The 23,106-nt window shown below is 37.0% G+C and overlaps 1 protein-coding gene across 4 annotated transcripts in view; it reads right to left on the bottom strand.

The window, feature by feature from the left end:
- Positions 1 to 623: 623 nt before the first annotated feature.
- Positions 624 to 23,106, bottom strand: part of FCF1 (FCF1 rRNA-processing protein) — a 33,017-nt gene continuing 10,534 nt past the window's right edge. For all 4 annotated transcript variants that reach the window (XM_077123058.1, XM_077123056.1, XM_077123059.1 and 1 more), the window contains 4 exons: positions 17,488 to 17,560; positions 5,893 to 5,980; positions 4,587 to 4,681; positions 624 to 855 (listed from right to left, as the gene is read on the bottom strand). In XM_077123058.1, coding sequence (XP_076979173.1) covers positions 807 to 855; positions 4,587 to 4,681; positions 5,893 to 5,980; positions 17,488 to 17,560 — 305 coding nt within the window. In that variant the 3' untranslated portion in view covers positions 624 to 806. The remainder of the gene's footprint in view (positions 856 to 4,586; positions 4,682 to 5,892; positions 5,981 to 17,487; positions 17,561 to 23,106) is intronic.

Here is a 23,106-nt window from a genome sequence, read left to right as displayed (position 1 = left end):
CATCCAATCTGTTTAAAATTTTAATAACTCCCTATTGACCAAACCTTTTAGCATGCTATATAAGCCCCTCTCCCTCCCATCATCTACCTCTGGAGACTCAGACGTGGGTGCAGAGTCATCCCTCCATTATTTCCTATATTAAAGTTTCTGGCAGTTATCTGAACAGGACAAGCACATTTATTCCATGCAATATTAGGCTTCCTATACCTCATCTTCTTTGCCTCATTTACAGTACGAGTACCTACTCATTAAAAAAAAAATTTTTGAAATATTTTCAAAGTTACAGGACAGTTGCAAAAATAATACCAGCTCCACGCAGAGATCTCCAAAATAACCTACTGACTCATCAAAACACTACCACCCTGGTCTTTCTTGCCTCCTATCACAACCAAGTAGAAAGAAATCATTCTTTCCATGTTTATGTATCTATATCCTATCCTTCCATACTTTTACCCTAGCTCACTATTTTACTGTATTTATTTATTTATGTGCTCCTCCTCCCCACCATAATATTGAGTCTTGAGGAAAGGGCCATATCTTATTAAGCACCTTGCATGGCCTTAATAAATATTTGTTGAAAAAATGAATATAAAACAAAGACCATGAAATGATCTGAACAATCATTCGAGCATCTGATTTATAAAAACAAAAGCAACAAACCTTTAAGTGATATAAAACATTTTTAAAACAGCATCAAAAAGTGAGTGCATTTAATAACACTCAATTAGCTCATAACAGTATGTTAATGAACTAGTAGTATAAAAGAAATTCAGTTGAAGGAAGGCAGAGAAACTGTCTTGTAAGGACTAGAATCGAGGGGCTCCATAATCATCTGGCATCCGTTCGATGTTGTACCTGATCAGGATAAAAAATTAATACCAGTAAGAAAGGTGCATGTGCAGAACCCATCTAATATCCCACCCTTTGCTGAATGCCATGCTCTTCCCCACTGTAAATCCTTTCTCTTAGGGAGGACAATTCCAGGTAGAAATCATAATGAATGATCTGTAGCAAAAAGGTGACCACAAAATGACTTCAGCTTTATTTTTCAAACTCACAAAGTTAGCAAATGGAGGCGCCAGAGTCAGGTAAGTCCAATTCCTTAACTCACATATTCTTCCTACTACATTGTGCTCTTCCAGAGCAGAAGAACTGGTCAATAATGGTGAGGACCGAAATGGGAACATACAAGAATGAAAAAGAGCAGTGTTTGCTTTTTTTATGGGATTGAGTTTTCCAGATGAGGGCTAATCACATGTACCATGCTTTCAAAAAGATGTTTCTGGCCAAAAGTAATAGCATGATTTAAATTCCTGCTTAGTACTTAAAGCAACACATCTCTCTAGTTCTACTAGTAATCTTATTATAACAATTTGAATGTCTGCCTCTTTCCTAAATCCTAACTTTGTCTTTTGTCCTTGCTTTTACCACTGTCTCATTTTTTCTACCATAACTATGTAAACATTTGACCAATAATCTCTCTTAAATTATTTCTATAACGTGACCCCATTAAAAAAACAAAACAAAACTTATTTTGAAATACTTTCAAATTTACAGGACAGTTGAAAAATAATATAAACACCATACAGAGAACTTCACCATACATGTATCCCCCAGATACCCAGTTCCACAAATTTTTAACATTTTGCTTCCTTTGTCCTATTCTTTCTTTCGCACTCTGTTTTATGAACACCTGAGTATAGGCTGTATTCATCATGCTCCTTGAACACATATTACTGCCAAGTACATTTCCTAAGAACAAGGATACTGACTGTAACCACCTTAACTGCAGTTATCAAGTTCAAGAAATTTCATATATATTTATAGCCTATATTCCAATTTTTAAATATGTTTCAGTAATGTCTATTAGAGTCTTTTTCCTCCCTTGCAAGATCCCATCTAGAATCATGGAATGCACTTAATTGTTATTGTCTCTTTAGATGCCTTTTTTCTTTTTAATTGTGAAAACATATATACAAACTTTCCCATTTTCCAAGCTTTCCATCCTATCAGATTAATTACATTCACAAAATTGCCATACCCCCACCACTTCCATTTCTAAAAATTTTCCCATCTCAACAAACAAAAACCCTCATCCATTATGAAATAAATTCCCATTCTCCCTGCCCTTTCTCTTTAAGCTTTCTAATCTAATCTCTAATCTCTTTCTCTGTAAGCTTGCAGATTCTTGGATATTTTCTTTGTAGTTACACTGGGGCTTAAATTTAACACTCTAAACCAATTACAATCTTGTTTTATTTGATAGCAACTTAACTTCAATATTATACTCATACTGTATTCCTATATCCCTCCAACCCCTGACTTTTATGTAATTCTTGTCACAGATTATATGTTTATATAAGTCCAAACCCACTGATTTATCATTACATTTTATGCATTCGCCTTTTATATCTTGTAGGAAGTAAAAAGTGGAATTACAAACCAAAAATACAAAAGTACTTGCATTTATACTTACCCATGTTATTATTCTCACCAGAGGTACTTATTTCTTCATGTAGCTTTATTCTATTGCCTATCATCTTTTCCTTTCAACCTGCATAACTCTCCTTAGCATGTCTTGTAAGGTTGGCCTAGTACTGACAAATTGCCTCAGTTTTTCAAAATCTGGGAACATCTTTATCTCTCCCTCATTTTTTAAGATAGTTTTGCTGGATATAGAATCATAGGATAGCAATTTTTTGCTCTCAGCACTTAAAATATATCTTACTTCTGCCTTCTTGGCTCCATGGTCTCCAATGAAAAATCTGTACTTTATCTAAGTGAGGCTCTCTGGTATGTGACACGTTGCTTCTCTCTGGTAATTTTCAGAATCCTCTCTTTATCCATTTCAGAGTTTAATTAAAATACAACACAGAGTGGGTTTTATACTGTTTGGAATTCATTGAGCATCTTGGATGTGTATAATTCATGTCTTCCATTAGATGCAGGGAGTTTAAGCTGTTATTTCTTTGAATATTTTCTGCCCCTTTCTTTTCCTTCTGGGATTACATAATGTGTGTTACATTTATTGGTGCTTCACAGGTTCCTCAGGAATTAACTTTCCTTCATTCTTTCTTCTTTCTGCTCCTCAGACTGAATGATTTTCACTTGTTTCATCTTCAAGTTTTCCGTTTTTTTCTTCTGCCACTAGCTCAAATCTGCTATTGAAACCTAGGGAACTGGGTGGGCCATGGTGGCTCAGCAGGCAAGAATGCTTGCCTGCCATGCCAGAGGACCCGGGTTCGATTCTCAGTGCTTGCCCATGTTAAAAAAAAAAAGAAGAAAAGAAACCTAGGGAAATTTTCATTTCTGTTACTGTGGTCTTTGGCTCTATTTGGTTCCATTTCATAATTTCCATCTCTCTACTGATAATCTCTTTGTGTTCATCTATCACTTTTCTGATTTCTTTTAGTTCATTGTTCATGTATTGAGCAATTTGAACATATTTAGGACCATTTTTACAAAGTCTTTCTCTGATATGTCCCAGATGTAGTTCTCTTCATTAATGGTTTCTAATGTTCTGCTCTTCTCCTTTACCTGGGCCATTGCTTCCTATTTCTTTGTAAATGTTTTAACCTTTTGTTGACATACATTTTGATATTTTAATTTTTTCACTAGAATTTAAACTCAGAAGTATCTGTTCCTTAGAATTGTATCCAGCTACTATTATGACTTAGCTTTCCTTGACTGCTAGAAGCTAACAGAAAGAAAAAGGGGAAAAAAAGAAAACACCTTTCCCAGCTTTTGCAGGTTGACCTATGCAAGTCCTCTCCTTCAGGATTTATTCATTAAACGAGTTTAGAAAACAGCTCCAGGCCAAAGCACAGTGGCTTCCTTGATCCTTTCTGCCCATGTGTCTTGTCTTGGGCATTAGCAAGTGACTCTAGGAATTTGCCAATTTACACAGAAATGAGTATCCCTCTTCCCTAAGAAACAGTTTCCTCATGATCCTGGGCACTACACTGTATGTCCTATAATCAGTAATACCTTACTCCAAGCAGCCACAACTTGACTGCTTGCCCATAGTGTTCTGTAGGAGAGCTCTGTGAATTGCTCTCTTCATGCAGGGCAAGTTCTGGGACAGCAAGTCCCTCAGGCCACCACCAAAAAGGCTGGTCAGACATACATGTTCCCAGTATGTAGACGAGGGTTATTTTGTCCCTTCCATAACTAGGACCAGGGACCAACACTGGGTGTGCTGGTTGGCTTTGTACTGTGTTGGTGAGGGGTGGGAAAGGGGCAGTCAGAATGCCATAAGATTTTATCACCTTTAAGTGCCCTTTTCCTTGATTCAGCACTTGTTCTGTATGAGATTTTATCACCTTTAAGTGGCCTTTTTCTTGATTCAGTACTTGTTCTGTTACTGTAATCATAGAACTGTTTCCTGGAGCTTTGAGAAAGATGTTTCCACCAATTCTTGCTGGTTGTTCAAAGCTTCTGTAGGTAGATGGAGCCTTGAGGCATCTTGATTGGTGTGGGGCCCTAAGATCCCAACTGTATGTTTTTAATCACTTCCCCCAGAGTAATTTCTTACCTACGGTTAGATGAGATTGGGAGCATTCAGGGTGGTATGGCTGTAGACTCACCTATGGTTAGAAATGTACATGATAGGCACTCCAGGAATCTTTCGGATTCTTCGTTTAAGGTCCCGGTCAACTGTGGCCACAATATAACACTTGTGCTGAAAGAGATGCAGATTGATTATTCACATGAAGTTCATCGAGTGTATGTTGTGACTAATGGATATTGGCACAACCATTAACTAGTCTGAAGAATCATTACTTTTCAAAATAAATATCAAAGGGAAGGAAATAATTTTCTATTAAGTAGTTACTAAGGGCTAGGAGTGCATATTTACAAAATATATATATCAAGTTGCCTGGACCGAATCTAGCCCTAAGAGTCTTGAAGGGGAGAAGGCAGAAAAATGAATGATTTTTAAAAGCTACAAACTATTTTCTGTCTTATAAGTGGATAGGACTTTCATATCAGGGTTAGACAATTCCTTGGTTTGTGGAAGATGCCCTGAGGGACTGTATGCAGATGTAGGGTAAATGCCTTAGAATATAGGGTCCAACTCTTGTCCTTCCCTGGAACTCAGGAAGTGGTTGTGCTGTGAGGCCTCCTTGTGGTAGAGGTAGGCTATCCCTTAGGTCATGGAGCCAGAATGCTACCTTCAGGACAAGTTTGAGCCTGACAGGTCTGAAAGCAGTCAGCTACTCTAGGTTTACTTTATTTCTGTCCTACCTAAATCTTTCATTGAGTTTTAGAGCATTGCAGCCTGTGGCCAGATGAAAACGACTATCCTTAGTAGTAGCAGAAGTTCTTATAGCAGCGTGACAAGGAGACCAGAACAGAAGAATAAAAAACCCCACTTATTTCAGGGTACATGTGAGACAGCATGCTGGAAGATTCTCAGATTTAACTAAGAGACATTCTGGGGGATCAGTATAGTAAAGGACAAAATTCCTGCCTGAGGAGTAAATGGATATGGAACTATATTTTAGATTCACAGTAAGGTGGAATCTAATGTAATATTATATATACAGTAACTCATTTAAACCATTTACAGAGAAGATGTGTGGAATAAAGATTCCGTAAGCAGGTGCTCCAATGCATACACCCAATAAATACAGCCACTGGGATATGAAACCCATTATTTCCTTCTCAAATCCATGCTTCTTCCATTATAGTTACAGTATAAATTTTCAATCCACTTTCTAAAGTAAATGGGGGACCCTATACTTCCTATGAAAGGATTCTAATAATTGTTTTAACCATGTTTATTTCTAGATCTTTATTGACTATGAATACTCAGAAGGTTAACAGTTCAACCCCCACAACACACCTTTTATTTCCCAAAATAAAGTAAGATTTTTAAATTGATGATACCTGAGTTACTCTCTGTACTAAGCAGTCATCTGCATAGGTTCCTTTGTGTGTGCATGGCAGCCGTTCAAATCTTGGATCCTTAGCGATCCTGTAGTTATAAAAATAGATTAAAGAAAACATTCAGACATTTGGATAATATTCTGAGTCTCAATCAATAAAATAATAGCCTGTAGAGTTTTTAAGGTACTCTTGCCTTCCAAAGACAATTTATAGAGAAGAGAATTAAAGTTTATTGATTCATAGATGGTGTGCTTTATAATTCATTTACTCATCACAAAACTCTGGTTGTTATATACCCATTTTACAGATGAGGAATCAGGCTCAGAGAGATTTATCTATCTGTTCAAATCACACAGGTGGGAAAAGACAGGATTCAAAACCAAACAAGTTTTAACCCAACCACTTCACTTTTAGGAAGTTGTCTTAAACAAATGTACAAGATAGGTACAAAGATGGTCACTACTGCAGTTAATGTTTCACATCTTCATAAGAGTGAAAAACTGAAGATAATCTAAATATCCATTTGTAGGGTGAAAGTGGAACACATTTTGGTACACCTATGCATTTTATGGCATTCTATGTAGCTATTAAAAAATTGAAGTAGGGTGCATGGGTAGTTCAGTGGTTAGAATGCCTGCCTTTCATGCGGGAGACCCGGGTTCAATTTCCGGACCATGCACCCCTTCCCTGCCCCCCCCAAAAGAAGTAGAGCTGGATGTACTGATGTGAAAGGACTGATAATAAGTAGTTGATTTTACAAAGCAGGCCACTGAACAATATATATAATATAATTCAATTAAGAAAATACAAATCTCTCACTGATTCTCTTACTCTAGATTTGCATTTACACAAAGTAAACCCAGAAAAATATATACTAAATTCTTCTCTGAAAATTGACTCACTCTTGGGGTATGATAAGAGAAAGGTGTGAATGTGGAGGGGAACTTTTATTAAAAAACATATATACACTATATATACATTATATATACAGATACACATATATGCACAAAATGTATATATTTTGTTTTATGACAAACAAAAAAATATTTATATTACTTTCACAAAAATTTGAAAAAGAAAAACCCCTAGTGTGTGATTCCAAGAGCCATGTTCTTTCTATTATGCAACAGTGATCACTCTCCAAAATGAATAAAAATATAAGGTAGCACCTAAGTTCCAAGCATAACAAAAATAATCCATATTGCAATAGTTCAGAGCAAAGCCAACCTGGATGGGTGTATTTAGAAAAAATTACATGGCTATAAGATAAAATGAAGGTTGAAGGAATGTTCCAAGCAAAGTGAGGGCAGGAGTATTTCAAAGAGGGTACCCACTGTCTGTAAAATGGCTTGGTGATGTTCAAGGAAGAGCAAGCTCATCTTTCTGGCTGTGAAAAGAGTTTGTGGAGTGAAGGGGAGTGTAATCGGGCTGGAAAGGCAGGGTGAAGGTGGACTAGGGCGAGTCTCACAGATGGAGGGTGTGAACTTCATGACACAGGTGATCGGGAATCATTAAAGATTTCTGAGTGCAGAGTGACATAAACAAAGCTGGATCTTAGAAGCATTAAGCAGGCTATGGTGAGGATACACTTCAAGAGTGGTTGCTGAGAAACTAGGTAGACGTAAGTGTAGGATTTTACTCCTTTGTCTCTCTCTTTTACTCCTGAAATCATCAGTCACCTTCTCTCTACTGGCTCTTTCCCATAAACATACCGACAGCCTCTAGTATCTGCCCATCTTGAAAAAAGAAAAAAACAAAAAAACAAAAACACACCCTTCTTTGACTTATATCCCCTCCTCGGTAACATCCATTTCTCTGTTTCTCCTCACAACTTCAGTGTTTCCATTTGGTGCTTCTATTTCATTCCCTCCCATTCTATTTCAAAACAATTTTCCTGTTTTCCCCTTTAAATTGAAGTATTTCTGATATACAAAAGTATACAGAATAAAGATGAACACCTTGTACCCACCATCTGGTTAATGAAATAAAACATTACTAATAAAAATAAAGCCCCTTCTCCAATCTTGATCTTTTTCCACCTCCTCACAAGTCACTATCATCTCTAAATTTCCTATTCCTCAATCCTGCACATGTTACTATACAATGTAAGATTACTATATGTATATACCTGTAAACAATGTAGTCTCATTTTGCATGTTTTAAAGCTTTAGATAAGTGGTATGTTTTAAATATGCTCTTGCGATTTTTGTCATTGTTTTTAAGATTTACCCATACTGAGATGTTTAATTTTAGTTCGCTAATTTTTCACTCCTGTATAGTATTTTATCCATGGCTATCCCATAATTTATCCATTCTCTTCTTCATGGACTTTTTGGCTACTTGTAATTTTTTGCTATTAAACAGGTAAGAAAATTCTAATACTTGTCCCCAATAGATTGGAATTTCTCAATAGCAAAACTTTCTCCTTTTATCAGAATCCAGTGTGAAATGCATTTTGTCTAGCACATAGTACACACATACACATAAAATTGAAAAAGAAGTTTTGTGAAACGTGTTCCACCTTTACTACATGCAATGTGATAAACTTTATTGTTTACTCCACTTCAATATATATAGGCTGTGACCTATTAAACTGAGTTCACAACCCATGGATTGTGATCCCCAGGTTGAAAACCAGAGAGTTATGAGTATGGACAATCTTAGATTTTATCAGATATTGCCAAATACACTTCAAAGTCCAATTTACACTCTCAGCAGTTGACTAAGAATTGTCAGTGTGCTTCACTGTCTTATTACTGGCATTGTAAAGTGAACTTTAAAATTTTTGCCAATCTGATTCGGTATTCAACTTTAATAAAACGGCAGCTGTAAGACAGTATAAAGTTACGAAGTATGTAACAACATGGATGAACCTTAAAGATATTATGCTGAGTGAGATTAGCCAGAAACAAAAGCACAAATACTGTATGGTCTCACTGACAGGAACTGACATTAGTGAATGAACTTGGAGAACTTCAGTTAAGAACAGGGGTCATTAGGAGATAGAAATAGGGTAGATATTGGGTTATTGGAGCTGAAGGGCTACAGATTGTGCAACGGGACTGATTGTAAAAATTCAGAAATGAATAACACAATACTGCCTGATAGCACAATAATGTTAGATCACTGAATCCAGCTGAATATGAGAATGACAGAGGGAGGAGGCCTGGGGCACAAATGAAATCAGAAGGAAAGATACAATAAAGACTGAGATGGTAAAATCTAGGAATGCCTAGAGCATATAATGATAGTGACTAAATGTACAAATTTAAAAACGTTTTTGCATGAGGAAGGACAAAGGAGTGTCAATACTGCAGGGTGTTGAAAATAGATGGTAATTCATAGTTTAAAACTTTAACTTTGTGTGAGACTAAAGCCAAAAATGTTTATTTGGTACAAAATCTGTATTTTGACTAGTACATTTCCTAATATAACTTATGTGGACAGCTTAATTGAACACCATAAGTACATGGAACCTTGAGTAGGGCATGAGATATTGTAGGATTGTCCACAGTGATACGCCGATAAATCCCAGAGTGATTTGAACAGTGAATAAAAAAGTATTTTCAAAGTCCCCTTGGAGGAATGGCAAAAAAGTGGGAAAACTTGGAGTACGTCTATTTGGATCTGTTGTGTTTGGGGTATGCTGTACTTCTTGGATTTGTAATTTTAAGCCTTTCATAAGAGTTGGGAAATTTTCGGTGATAATTTCCTCCATTAGTTTTTCTCCTCCTTTTCCCTTCTCTTTTTCTTCTGGGACACCCACAATATGTATATTCGTGCGCTTTATGTTGTCATTCAATTCCCTGAATCTCTGCTCATATTTTTCAATTCTTTTCCCTGTATTTTCTTTTGCTTGTTGGATTTCAGATGTCCCATCCTCCAGTTCACTAATCCTAACTTCTGCCTCTTGAAATCTGACATTGTAGGTTTCCATTGTTTTTTTCATCTCTTCTACTGTGCCTTTCATTCCCATACGTTCTGTGATTTTTCAGATTTATCATTTCTTCTTTTTGTTCGTTCGTTGCCTTCCTTATATCCTTCCTTATTTCATTGATTTGATTTTTGATGAGGTTTTCCATGTCTGTTCGAACATCCTGAATTAATTGTTTCAACCCTTGTATCTCATTTGAATTGTTGATTTGTTCCTTTGACTGGGCCATATCTTCAATTTTCCTAGTATGATTTGTTATTTTTTGCTGGCATCCAGGCACTTAATTACCTTCATTAGTTTATTCTGGAGATTGTTTTCACTTTTTTTACCTAGGATTTTCTTGCTGGATGACTTTGTTTTCTATCTGTTCTTTAACACTCAGCTCAACTTATTCTAGATCTCTAGCTTAGGTTTTGTTTAACAGATCAGAATTTTTCAGTTCTTTTTTTCTTGTTTCTTACCCTGCCTGTATAGTGCCTTCTGCCACCCCCCCACCCTCCCCTCGCCCCTTAGGAGGGTCTACTTAGGTATTATAGACTCCAGCCAGATTTTCCCAAATCAGACTGACCTCTCAGGAGGAGAGAGTCACCTGCATCCATTTTCCCTGAGGGTGAGATTCAGCAGGTTGAAAGGCTTTCCTATGAAGCCTCTGGATTTTGCATTTTTCCTATTCTACCCAGTATGTGGCGCTTTTCTGCCTGCGGGTCCCAAACCAGCATAAGGTGATGTGGTTATCTTTAACTTCAGCAGACTCTCCCTGTTAGGGTCGTGGTAGAGATAGAGGAGAGGTTGCAGGCTGGCTTCAATTGCTTCACTCTTCCAGACCCTGGGGCCTGAATTCCTCGAAGGAGGGATTTCACCCAAGCTGGGCCCCACCCCTCTCCTGGCGAAGGCACAGACTCCAGACAAACACTTAAACAAGCTTAATACTGCCTTTGCCTGGGGCAGTTGGAGCCCTAAAAGCCTTGCAGCTGTATTCAAACAGTAGTCAAAATGTAGAAACACAGCCACAAAAAAGAAAAAGAAAAATCTTTTTCAGAGCAGGACTTTCATTCCTCAGGTTTGCCAATCAAGAGCTTAAGTTGGTATGTTGCTCTGTGTATGTCCAGGTCCTATGTGCCCCCTCCTTTCCTTCAGGGCCCAGACCCTTTCAAGTATTATGTGCTATCCGATCCAAAAACCTCTGTTTTTTATTCCTTTTTTCTTTTTCTGTCAGTCCTGTCCCCTCTGCGCTGGGGCTAAACCAGCAACCTCACCTTTTACTCGAGGTTCAGCTGAGCTGGGGGCCTATTTTTAGCAGTTAGAATTTGTTAATTAATTCCACAATTGGAGCTTGGTTGTGCTCAGCCCCTGCTGCTGGTAAAGTCTCTTTCCTTCCCGCTCTGGGAAGCAGCCTGTGGGGGAGTGGCACCGGATGCTGCGTTTTGGGGAACTCAGTTCTGTGTGGGCTCGCAGCTGGGCCAGCTTGTCCAGGCTGGGGTATGCTGTGTCACAGTGTCACTGATGTGTCCCCAGCAGTTGTTCTGTACTGTTCCTAGCTATTTACTAGCTGCTCTGGAGGATGAACTAAATCTCACTAAGCTGCCATCCTGGCCCCTCCTCGATGAGCTGAGATTTTAATTGGGATTGTGTTGAATTTATAGATCAATTTTGGGGAAAAAGGACATCTAAAAAATGTTGAGACGTAAATTCATGTGCATGGTATATCATTGCATTTATTTAGGTCTTCTTGAATTTCTCTCAGCAGTGATTAATGGTTTAAGTATACAGATTTTACACATATTTTGTTAAATTCATTCTTAAATATTTAATATTTTAGATGCTATTTTAAATGGTATTGCTTTTATAATTTAATTTCCCATTGTTCTTTGTGAGTATATAGATAAAAATTTACTTTTATATATTTACCTGTATTCTGCAATTGTGCTAAACTCAGTGCTAAACTCATTTACTAGTTCTAGTAGGTTTTAGGAGAGTCCCTGATATTTTCTATATGGGTGCTCATTTATCTGCAAATAAAAAGTTTTACCTCTTTCTTTCTAAAATGTGTCTTTTATTTCTTTTTCCTGCCTCACTGCACCTACTAGAGCCACCAGTACACTGTTGAAGAGAAGTGGTGAGATCAGACACCCTTGATTTGTTTTCCATATGAGGGGGAAAATATTCAGTCTTTCACCATTAAGTATGATGTTAGCTGTAGATTTTTCATAGAGCTCACATCTATTCAACATTTTACTGGATATCCTAGCCAATATGGCAAAATGGGGGGGGGGGGGGGAAGAGGTGACCTTGAATTAGTCAAAGATTTCTCATATAGCATAATTCATTAAAAAAGAAAAAAGGCATTTTGACTCTGGACTTTATCAAAAATAAAAACGTTTTCTCTTTAAAAGATACTTAAAAAAATACAAAGGAACGCCACAGACTGAGAGAAAATATTTGCAAAACAGGTATTCAATAAGATAATTTCATCTCAAATGTATAACCATTAATTAGGGAAATGCAATTTATAACTACAGTGAGATGCCACTGCACCCATTAGAATGTCCAAAATTGAAAAGACTGACCATAAAAAGTGTGGCTGAGGATGTGGAAGAACTGAAAGTCATATAAATTATTTGTAGGAATGTAAAATGTATTCTATGATATGGTCAATTCGGAAAACAGTTTATTAGTTTCTTATAAAGTTAAACATACACTTAGCATATAACCAACCATGCCACTTTTAGGTATTTACCTAAGGGAACTGAAAACTTAGGCTCACACAAAGATTTGAATTCAAGCATTCACAGTAGCTTTATTCACAATGGCTAAAAACTGGAAACAATCCAAATTAATTCAACTGGTGAGTACATAAACAAAATGTGGAATACCCATACAATGGAATTTCACCAGCAATAAAAAAGAACAAATTATGGATACTTCAACATGGATAAGAAAGATTATGCTATATGAAAGAAGCCAGATACCAAATACTTCATAATGTTGGATTTCATTTATAGATAAATTCCAGGAAGGCAAAACTATAATGTTGACATGAAGGTCAGGGATTGCCAGGGGATAAAGGAATGGAGGAAGGGGCATGGGGGAACTTTCTGGAGGGGTGGAAATGTTCTATCTCATGATTGCAGTAGTGGTGTCATGACTATGTACAATTGGCAAAAACCATCATATTATACACCAAAATCAGTGAATTTTATAATGTGCAAATTATAACTCTATAAAGGTGGTTTTCTTCTCATTCAAAAAGCCTGTAGTTCTGTTTCACACTTTGAATGGATCTTTTACCCATGCATGATTTTGCAATGCCACACATTAATTGTCTGGGAAATACTGATTCACTCAGTTACAAAGATCCTCCAAATATTGACACATTTCATTATACAATATAAAAAAAAATCACACTCAATATCACTACTGCTCTCAACAGAAACGTCTTTAAGTATTGGGAATGTGATAAGCTCACAGTAACAGAAACAACCTTCCCAAAGTAATAATTTTTGCTTGAAAGTTCAAATGTTATCATTGCCAAGAAATACAGTAAGTTGCTTTCCTTGAAGTGTAGGCTACTCTCATTAATTTGTGAAATACTAAAATCTAAATATTCAGTGTTTTTCTGTCAGTTTTTCTTTCAGATAAAAAAGATATATCATGAAAAAAACAGCTAATTCAGCCTACGACTCAAACAAGCACACAAAGGCTTTTCCTTGAGACAACCATAGTCCTGCAGTATGCAGCAGAAGTGCTTTATGTGTATTTCATGCTTCATCACAAAAAAACATGTGATGAAGTTTAAGAAGCATGACAAATTTTACTACTTTGTCAAGGACATTCTTACATGAAACTGGTTATTTTTTTTAAGTTGCCAATGGATGGCGATGAAGAATACGTCGACTCTTGGCATTGTTTGGTACCACTGCCTTGATTCATACAAAGGCAGTAACAGTTACACCATTTGAGCAAATGCCAAAAGAGCAACAGAGGCAAAGTGTTAGGAGTATTATGAAAATAGTCGTGTGGACTCCCTGAAAAGGTCTTCTGGACTCCTAGAGGTCTATGGACTACACTTTTGAGAACTGCTTCTAAATCTAAAGGTGTGTTCTGGAATAAGCTCAAAACACAAATGTTAGTCTTTAAGTGTGGGATTCTGAAAGAGATGTCTAGATAACAAATTAATAGAAGAATATACTCTAATTGAAAATTTAGAGGAACTTCAAAGGGGAACAACAAGACCAAAATGGTTCAAAAACCTCCAGCTTAAAAATTTCCAAATTTCAAATGTTTTCCTTAATCATAAACAGGTACTAGTTTTGTATGATTTTAATTTAAACTAACTGGCCAAGAGATCTTTGGGCAGAAAACACATGGAAAAGCTAAAACTGTAATACTCTCAGAGGAAAATATAGGGGTAAATCTTCATGACCCTGTATTTGGCAATGGATTCTTAGATAAGAAACCCAAAAACACAGGCAATAAAAGAATAATGAAATAAATTGGGTTGCATCAAAATTAAAAATTTTTGTGCATCTAAGATATTAAAAAGAAGGTGAAAAGAAAAAACTACAGATTGGGAGAAAATACTTAGAAATTACATACCTGATATCCAGAATATGTAAGAACTCCTACCACTCAACAACAAAAGACAAACAAACCAATTAAAAAATGGGCAAAGGTGCGACTCAGCGTTAGAGCGCTGAAGCTATGCAAGTCAGCACTACCCCATTCAGGAACTATTTTAAAAGTTGAAAAAGTGATCAGACATTGAGTAGTGACATGAAGACATGAAGAAAGCTAATCTGGATAGAACTACGGTATATCAGAAGACTGGGTAAAGGATGATATCATCCATGTTTTAAAATTTCAATGTCTGTGTGAGACTAAAGGGAGAGCTGTTTATTTGGTGCAAAATTTGTATTTTATTTGTAGTGTATTTCCTAATTTAACTTGTATGGTCAGTTTAGTTAACACCATAAGTACATGGAATGTTGAATAGAGCATGAGATTTTTCTGGTTTGTCCAGGTTAGTGTGATGCCATAATAAATCTCAGAGAGATGTGGACAGTGAATAGAGAAGTATTTGCAAATTCCCCTTGGGGGAATGGGAAGATAGGCGGTGTGATGGTTAGGTTCATATGTCAACTTGGCTAGGGGGTGGTGTCCAGTTGTCTGGTTGGGCAAGTGCTGGCCTGTCTGTTGCTGTGAGGACATTTCATGGACTAAAATCATGACTAGGTTGGCTGCATCCACAGCTGATTGCATTTGCATCAGCTAAGGGGATTGCCTTTTGCAATGAGTGATGCTTAATCTAATCACTGGAAGGCTTTTAAAGAGGATTCAGAAGAGACAATCACTCTTCCTGCTGTAGCCAGCCAGCCTCTCCTGAGAGTTTGTTGAGGACCTTCATTGGAGCTGCCAGCTCTTGGCCGGCCCTGAAGACCTTGGATTCTTACATCCCCATGGTTGTCCAGCCAGCCTCTCCTGAGTTTGTTGCAGACCTTCACTGGAGCTACCAGCTCGTAGCCTGCTTTATAGACCTTGGACCCTCACATCCCTGTGGTTGTCCAGCCAGCCACTCCTACGTTTGCTGAGGACCTTCACTGGAGCTGCTAGCTCGTGGCCTGCCCTACAAACTTTGGACTCTCACATTCCCATGGTCGTCCAGCCAGCCTGTCCTGAGTGTTCACTGAGGAACTTCATTGGTGCTACAAGCTCACAGCCTGCCCTACAGATCTTGGATTCTATATCCCCATGGTTATGTGAGACACTTTCATAAATTTTATATTTACAGATATCTCCTATTGATTCTGTTTCTCTAGAGAACCCTAGCTAATACAGGTGGCAATACATAATTTGGATATTGGGGAATTTGGAGAATTTCTGATATTCTAGCAAGCAGGGGGGGACAAGCAAATTAAAAGGCCAAGTCCTCGATCTTGGGGGTCACCCCTATGAATCTTATTCCTGCAAAAGATAGGCTAAGCCTACTTAAAATTATGCCTAAGAGTCACCCCCAGAGAACCTCTTTTGGTGCTCAGATGTGACCTCTCTCTCTAAGCTGACATGGCAAGTGAACTCACTGCCTTCCCCTTCTACGTGGGACATGACTCCCAGGGTGTAAACATCCCTGGCAAGGTGGGACAGAAATCCCAGGATGAGACAGGACCTGGCATCAAGGGATTGAGAAAACCTTCTTAACTAAAAGGGGAAAGACAGAAATGAGACAAAATAAAGTGTCAGTGGCTGAGAGATTTCAAACAGAGTTGAGAGGTTATTCTGGGTTATTCTTACGCATTATATAGATATTTCCTTTTTAGGTTATGGTGTATTAGACTGGCTGGAGGGAAGTACCCGAAACTGTAGAAATGTGTTCCACCCTTGTTTGTTGAAGAAGACTGTATAATGATATACTTTTACAATGTGACTGTGTGACTGTGAAAACTTTATTTTGATGCTCCTTTTAGCTAGGGTATGGACAAGTGAGTAAAAAATATGGATAAAAAATAAACAAATAATAGGGGGAACAAAGGTTAAAATAAATTGGGTAGATGGAAAGACTAATGGTCAATAAGAGGGAAGGGTGAAAAAGGGGTAATGGTCAATGAGAGGGAAGGGTGAGGGGTATGGTATGTATGAGTTTTTTCTTTTTTCTTTCTTTTGCTGGAGTGATGCAAATGTTCAAAAAAAAATGATAATGATGAGAATACACAACTATGTGATGGTATTGTGAGCCACTGACTGTACACCATGTATGGAATGTTTATATGTTAAGAATGTTTGTATGCTGTTTCGTCAATAAAAATGTTTTTAAAAAAATGGATAAAGGAATATACAAAAGGCCAATAAGCACAAGAAAAGATGCTCAACTTCATTAGTCATTAGGAAAATGTACATCAAAACCACAATGCGATATTACTTCATATCCACTAGGATAGCTGTAATTAGAAAAGGAAAATAACAAATGTTGGTGAAAATGTGGAGAAATTAGAAGTCTGGTACATTGATGGTGTGAATGTAAAATACTGCAGCCACTGTGGAAAACAGTTTATAGATTCCTCAAAAAGATAAAACATAGAATTACAATATAACCCAGCAAGTCCAGTGTTGAAATTGAAAACAGGGACTCAAATATTACACGCACACACATGTTCATATCAGCACTATTCATAATAGCCAAAAGGTAGAAACAGCTTAAAATGTTCATCAGCAGATGAAAGGATAAACAAATGGTGGTATATTATTCAAAACAGAATGAAATTCTGATACATGCTACAACGTGGAGGATGAACCTTGAAAATATTACATTCAGTGAAATAAGCCAGACATAAAAGAACAAATATTGTGTGATTCTAATTATATAAGGTATCTAGAACAGGGAAATGCAGAGAAAGAAAGTACAGCAGAGGTTACCAGGGGCTGAGGGGAGCAGGAATGGGATGTTATTACCTAATGGATACAGAGTTTCTGTTTGGAATGATGAGAAATCCTGGATATAGATAGTAGTGATAGCTTTACACAACACTGTCAGTGCACTTAATGCCAATGAATTGTACCCTTAAAAATGGTTAAAATGCTAAGTTTTATATTCTGTATATATTACCATACACAGAAAAAGAATCTTCAATGTATCAATGCAAAACCAATCTAGACTAGTTCCTTCCTACCTTAGAGCCACTCGATACTTCTGTCCCAATTTCTCAATTTCAGCCATTACACAGTCAGTTATACAAGGGATACCTGCCAGAAAAAAAATGCATATCAGTAACAGAACTTATGAAGAAATCTGTTTTACTCTCTCTGAATTATTTATTTGTAAGTTTTAAAACCCAGAAGACTTCTGGGATGATAAAAAAATAAGCACACTGGGCGGGCCACGGTGGCTCAGCAGGCAAGAATGCTAGCCTGTCATGCCAGAGGACCCAGGTTCGATTCCCAGTGCCTGATCATGTTAAAAAAATAATAATAATAAGCACACAGAAATGAATAATAAGAACTAGAAGAAAAGGAAACTAGAGAAGTATCCCAAACCTACACCACAGATTTCAAAACTATCTGTCATAAGCAATGATATTCAGAGAGCCAATTTGCATCTAACTCCTCTAATCTTGAGTACAGACTTAGAAATGTAAGTGAAAAAGTCCAGAAGGGTCCTTCTAACAACCAATTCTTAATTTGGAAAAACACAGATTATTAGAAGAGCAAACATTCCACTTAGGAGTGCCCATTTTCATGCCCTGCTTTCAACAAGAAATCCCATGGAGTCTGGACTGCACAGAGGCAGGGCAGAAGTGGGCATAGAGGACACATCAGCATTGTGAAAAACATCAATTTAGGTTCCAGTGGAAGTTCCATGCTGAGCAGAGATTACAAACCACTGACATCTCGCATCCCTGCTTAGATTCTAAAGATAAAATTAACAAAATGCTCAGGTAAACAGGAAGGAGAGTAAAACCATAATTCTATTTTTTGCAGACCAATAGAAACACCACTTTCAAACATGAATGATATGCAGAAAATATCCTATAAGGGACTGTGCTGGTTTGAAACTCTTCTGTACCCCAGAAAAGCCATTTTCTTTCAATCCTGATCCAATCTTATGGGGTCACAGACCTATTGTTTAGGGTGGAAGCCTTTTTTTTTTCTTATTTTTTTTATATTAATTAACGGAAAAAAGAAAAAAAAAGAAATTAACCCAACATTTAGAAATCATACCATTCTACATATGCAATCAGTAATTCTTAACATCATCACATAGATGCATGATCATCGTTTCTTAGTACATTTGCATCGGTTTAGAAGAACTAGCAACACAACAGAAAAAGATATAGAATGTTAATATAGAGAAAAAAATAAAAGTAATAATAATAGTAAAAACAAAACAAACACACAAAAAAACAACCAGACAGACAAAAACAAACAAAAAACAAAACAACAACAACAAAAAAAACCTATAGCTCAGATGCAGCGTCATTCAGTGTTTTAACATGATTACTTTACAATTAGGTATTATTGTGTTGTCCATTTTAGAGTTTTTGTATCTAGTCCTGTTACACCGTCTGTATCCCTTCAGCTCCAATTACCCATTATCTTACCCTGTTTCTAACTCCTGCTGGACTCTGTTACCAATGACATATTCCAAGTTTATTCTCGAATGTCGGTTCACATCAGTGGGACCATACAGTATTTGTCCTTTAGTTTTTGGCTAGACTCACTCAGCATAATGTTCTCTAGGTCCATCCATGTTATTACATGCTTCATAAGTTTATCCTGTCTTAAAGCTGCATAATATTCCATCATATGTATATACCACAGTTTGTTTAGCCACTCATCTGTTGATGGACATTTTGGCTGTTTCCATCTCTTTGCAATTGTAGATAACGCTGCTATAAACATTGGTGTGCAAATGTCCGTTTGTGTCTTTGCCCTTAAGTCCTGTGAGTAGATTCCCAGCAATAGTATTGCTGGGTCGTATGGCAATTCTATATTCAGCTTTTTGAGGAACCGCCAAACTGCCTTCCACAGTGGTTGCACCATTTGACATTCCCACCAACAGTGGATAAGTGTGCCTCTTTCTCCGCATCCTCTCCGGCACTTGTCATTTTCTGTTTTGTTGATAATGGCCATTCTGGTGGGTGTGAGATGATATCTCATTGTGGTTTTGATTTGCATTTCTCTAATGGCCAGGGACATTGAGCATGTGCCTTTTGGCCATTTGTATTTCCTCTTCTGGTAGGTGTCTGTTCAAGTCTTTTTCCCATTTTGTAATTGGGTTGGCTGTCTTTTTGTTGTTGAGTTGAACAATCTCTTTATAAATTCTGGATACTAGACCTTTATCTGATATGTCATTTCCAAATATTGTCTCCCATTGTGTAGGCTGTCTTTCTACTTTCTTGATAAAGTTCTTTGATGCACAAAAGTGTTTAATTTTGAGGAGCTCCCATTTATTTATTTCCTTCTTCAGTGCTCTTGCTTTAGGTTTAAGGTCCATAAAACTGCCTCCAATTGTAAGTTTCATAAGATATTTCCCAACATTTTCCTCTAACTGTTTTATGGTCTTAGACCTAATGTTTAGATCTTTGATCCATTTTGAGTTAACTTTTGTATAGGGTGTGAGATATGGGTCTTCTTTCATTCTTTTGCATATGGATATCCAGTTCTCTAGGCACCATTTATTGAAGAGACTGTTCTGTCCCAGGTGAGTTGGCTTGACTGCCTTACCAAAGATCAAATGTCCATAGATGAGAGGGTCTATATCTGAGCACTCTATTCGATTCCATTGGTTGATATATCTATCTTCATGCCAATACCATGCTGTTTTGACCACTGTGGCTTCATAATATGCCTTAAAGTCAGGCAGTGCGAGACCTCCAGCTTTGTTTTTTTTCCTCAAGATGTTTTTAGCAATTCGGGGCAACCTGCCCTTCCAGACAAATTTGCTTATTGGTTTTTCTATTTCTGAAAAATAAGTTGTTGGGATTTTGATTGGTATTGCATTGAATCTGTAAATCAATTTAGGTAGGATTGACATCTTAACTATATTTAGTCTTCCAATCCATGAACACGGTATGCCCTTCCATCTATTTAGGTCTTCTTGATTTCTTTTAACAGTTTTTTGTAGTTTTCTTTATATAGGTTTTTTGTCTCTTTAGTTAAATTTATTCCTAGGTATTTCATTCTTTTAGTTGCAACTGTAAATGGGATTCGTTTCTTGATTTCCCCGTCAGCTTGTTCATTACTAGTGTATAGAAATGCTACAGATTTTTGAATGTTGATCTTGTAACCTGCTACTTTGCTGTACTCATTTATTAGCTCTAGTAGTTTTGTTGTGGATTTTTCCGGGTTTTCAACGTATAGTATCATATCGTCTGCAAACAGTGATAGTTTTACTTCTTCCTTTCCAATTTTGATGCCTTGTATTTCTTTTTCTTGTCTAATTGCTCTGGCTAGAACCTCCAACACAATGTTGAATAATAGTGGTGATAGTGGACATCCTTGTCTTGTTCCTGATCTTAGGGGGAAAGTTTTCAATTTTTCCCCATTGAGGATGATATTAGCTGTGGGTTTTTCATATATTCCCTCTATCATTTTAAGGAAGTTCCCTTGTATTCCTATCTTTTGAAGTGTTTTCAGCAGGAAAGGATGTTGAATCTTGTCAAATGCCTTCTCTGCATCAATTGAGATGATCATGTGATTTTTCTGCTTTGATTTGTTGATATGGTGTATTACATTAATTGATTTTCTTATGTTGAACCATCCTTGCATACCTGGGATGAATCCTACTTGGTCATGATGTATAATTCTTTTAATGTGTTGTTGGATACGATTTGCTAGAATTTTATTGAGGATTTTTGCATCTATATTCATTAGAGAGATTGGTCTGTAGTTTTCTTTTCTTGTAATATCTTTGCCTGGTTTTGGTATGAGGGTGATGTTGGCTTCATAGAATGAATGAGGTAGTTTTCCCTCCACTTCGATTTTTTTGAAGAGTTTGAGGAGAGTTGGTACTAATTCTTTCTGGAATGTTTGATAGAATTCACGTGAAGCCGTCTGGTCCTGGACTTTTCTTTTTAGGGAGATTTTGAATGACTAATTCAATTTCTTTACTTGTGATTGGTTTGTTGAGGTCATCTATGTCTTCTTGAGTCAAAGTTGGTTGTTCATGTCTTTCCAGGAACCCGTCCATTTCATCTAAATTGTTGTATTTATTAGCGTAAAGTTGTTCATAGTATCCTGTTATTACCTCCTTTATTTCTGTGAGGTCAGTAGTTATGCTTCCTCTTCCATTTCTGATCTTATTTATTTGCATCCTCTCTCTTCTTCTTTTTGTCAATCTTGCTAAGGGCCCATCAATCTTATTGATTTTCTGATAGAATCAACTTCTGGTCTTATTGATTTTCTCTATTGTTTTCATGTTTTCAATTTCATTTATTTCTGCTCTAATCTTTGTTATTTCTTTCCTTTTGCTTGCTTTGGGATTAGTTTGCTGTTCTTTCTCCAGTTCTTCCAAGTGGACAGTTAATTCCTGCATTTTTGCCTTTTCTTCTTTTCTGATATAGGCATTTAGGGCAATAAATTTCCCTCTTAGCACTGCCTTTGCTGCGTCCCATAAGTTTTGATATGTTGTGTTTTCATTTTCATTCGCCTCGAGGTATTTGCTAATTTCTCTTGCAATTTCTTCTTTGACCCACTCGTTGTTTAAGAGTGTGTTGTTGAGCCTCCACATATTTGTGGATTTTCTGGCACTCTGCCTATTACTGATTTCCAACTTCATTCCTTTATGATCCGAGAAAGTGTTGTGTATGATTTAAATCTTTAGGGTGGAAGCCTTTTGATTGGACTGTTTCCATAGAGATGTGACACACCCAATTGTGGGTCAGGTCTTTGATTAGATTGTTTCCATGGAGATGTAATTCACTCAACTGTGGGTGTGACCTTTCAACTAGATGGAAATGTGATTGCCCATTTAAAGTGTACCTTGATTAGTTTACCGGAGTCTTTTAAAAGGGGAAGAATTTTGGAGAAAGCTCAGAAACCACATAAACACAGACATCTGGAGATGCAGACGCCTGGACACGGACCCTTGGAGATATACAGCCCAGAAGACGTCGTCATGTGCCTACCCATGAGATACTAATAAACCAGAAATCAGAAGGAACCACAGGGGCTGAGAGAGCCATTTGAAATGAGAAGCCGGGAAAGGATGCAGATGCCAGTCATGTGCCTTTCCATGTGACAGACATTGGCCTTTCTTGAGTCAAGGTATTTTTCTCTGGATGCCTTACTTTTGTAATTTTTATGGCCTTGGAACTGTAAACTTGTAACTTAACAAATTCCCTTTTTAAAAAGCTGTTCCCTACTGCATTCTGGCAGCATTAGCAAACTAAAACAGGGACCAATGTGCAGACTTTTTTAAAAAAGGAACTGACTCAGAAAGGTTGAAAACAAAGGAAAGGAAAAAATTCCAAGCAAGTAAAATCATAAGAAAGTAGGCTAATGATATTAGCAACAGAAGAGATGACAATCTGTCATGAATATCCATTCACCAAATAAGGCAGCACTGAAGTATATAAAGCAAAAATTGTAGGAAAGAGAAAAATAAATCTACAGATATACCATCTTCTTTTAGTATCTGACACTTGGAGTTGGTGAAAAACAAGCACCAGAATATTTTCATTAATAAGGCTGAAATCTAAAACTGTATCATTCCAACAGAGAACACACTTCTCGTCAGGAATTTACTGAATATTTACAAAAAATTGTACATAGTCCATCAAGAAAACGTC

Source organism: Tamandua tetradactyla, chromosome 12 (genome assembly GCF_023851605.1).
Source record: "Tamandua tetradactyla isolate mTamTet1 chromosome 12, mTamTet1.pri, whole genome shotgun sequence".
Classification (NCBI taxonomy): domain Eukaryota; kingdom Metazoa; phylum Chordata; class Mammalia; order Pilosa; family Myrmecophagidae; genus Tamandua; species Tamandua tetradactyla.
This window is presented reverse-complemented; position numbering and strand designations above follow the sequence as displayed.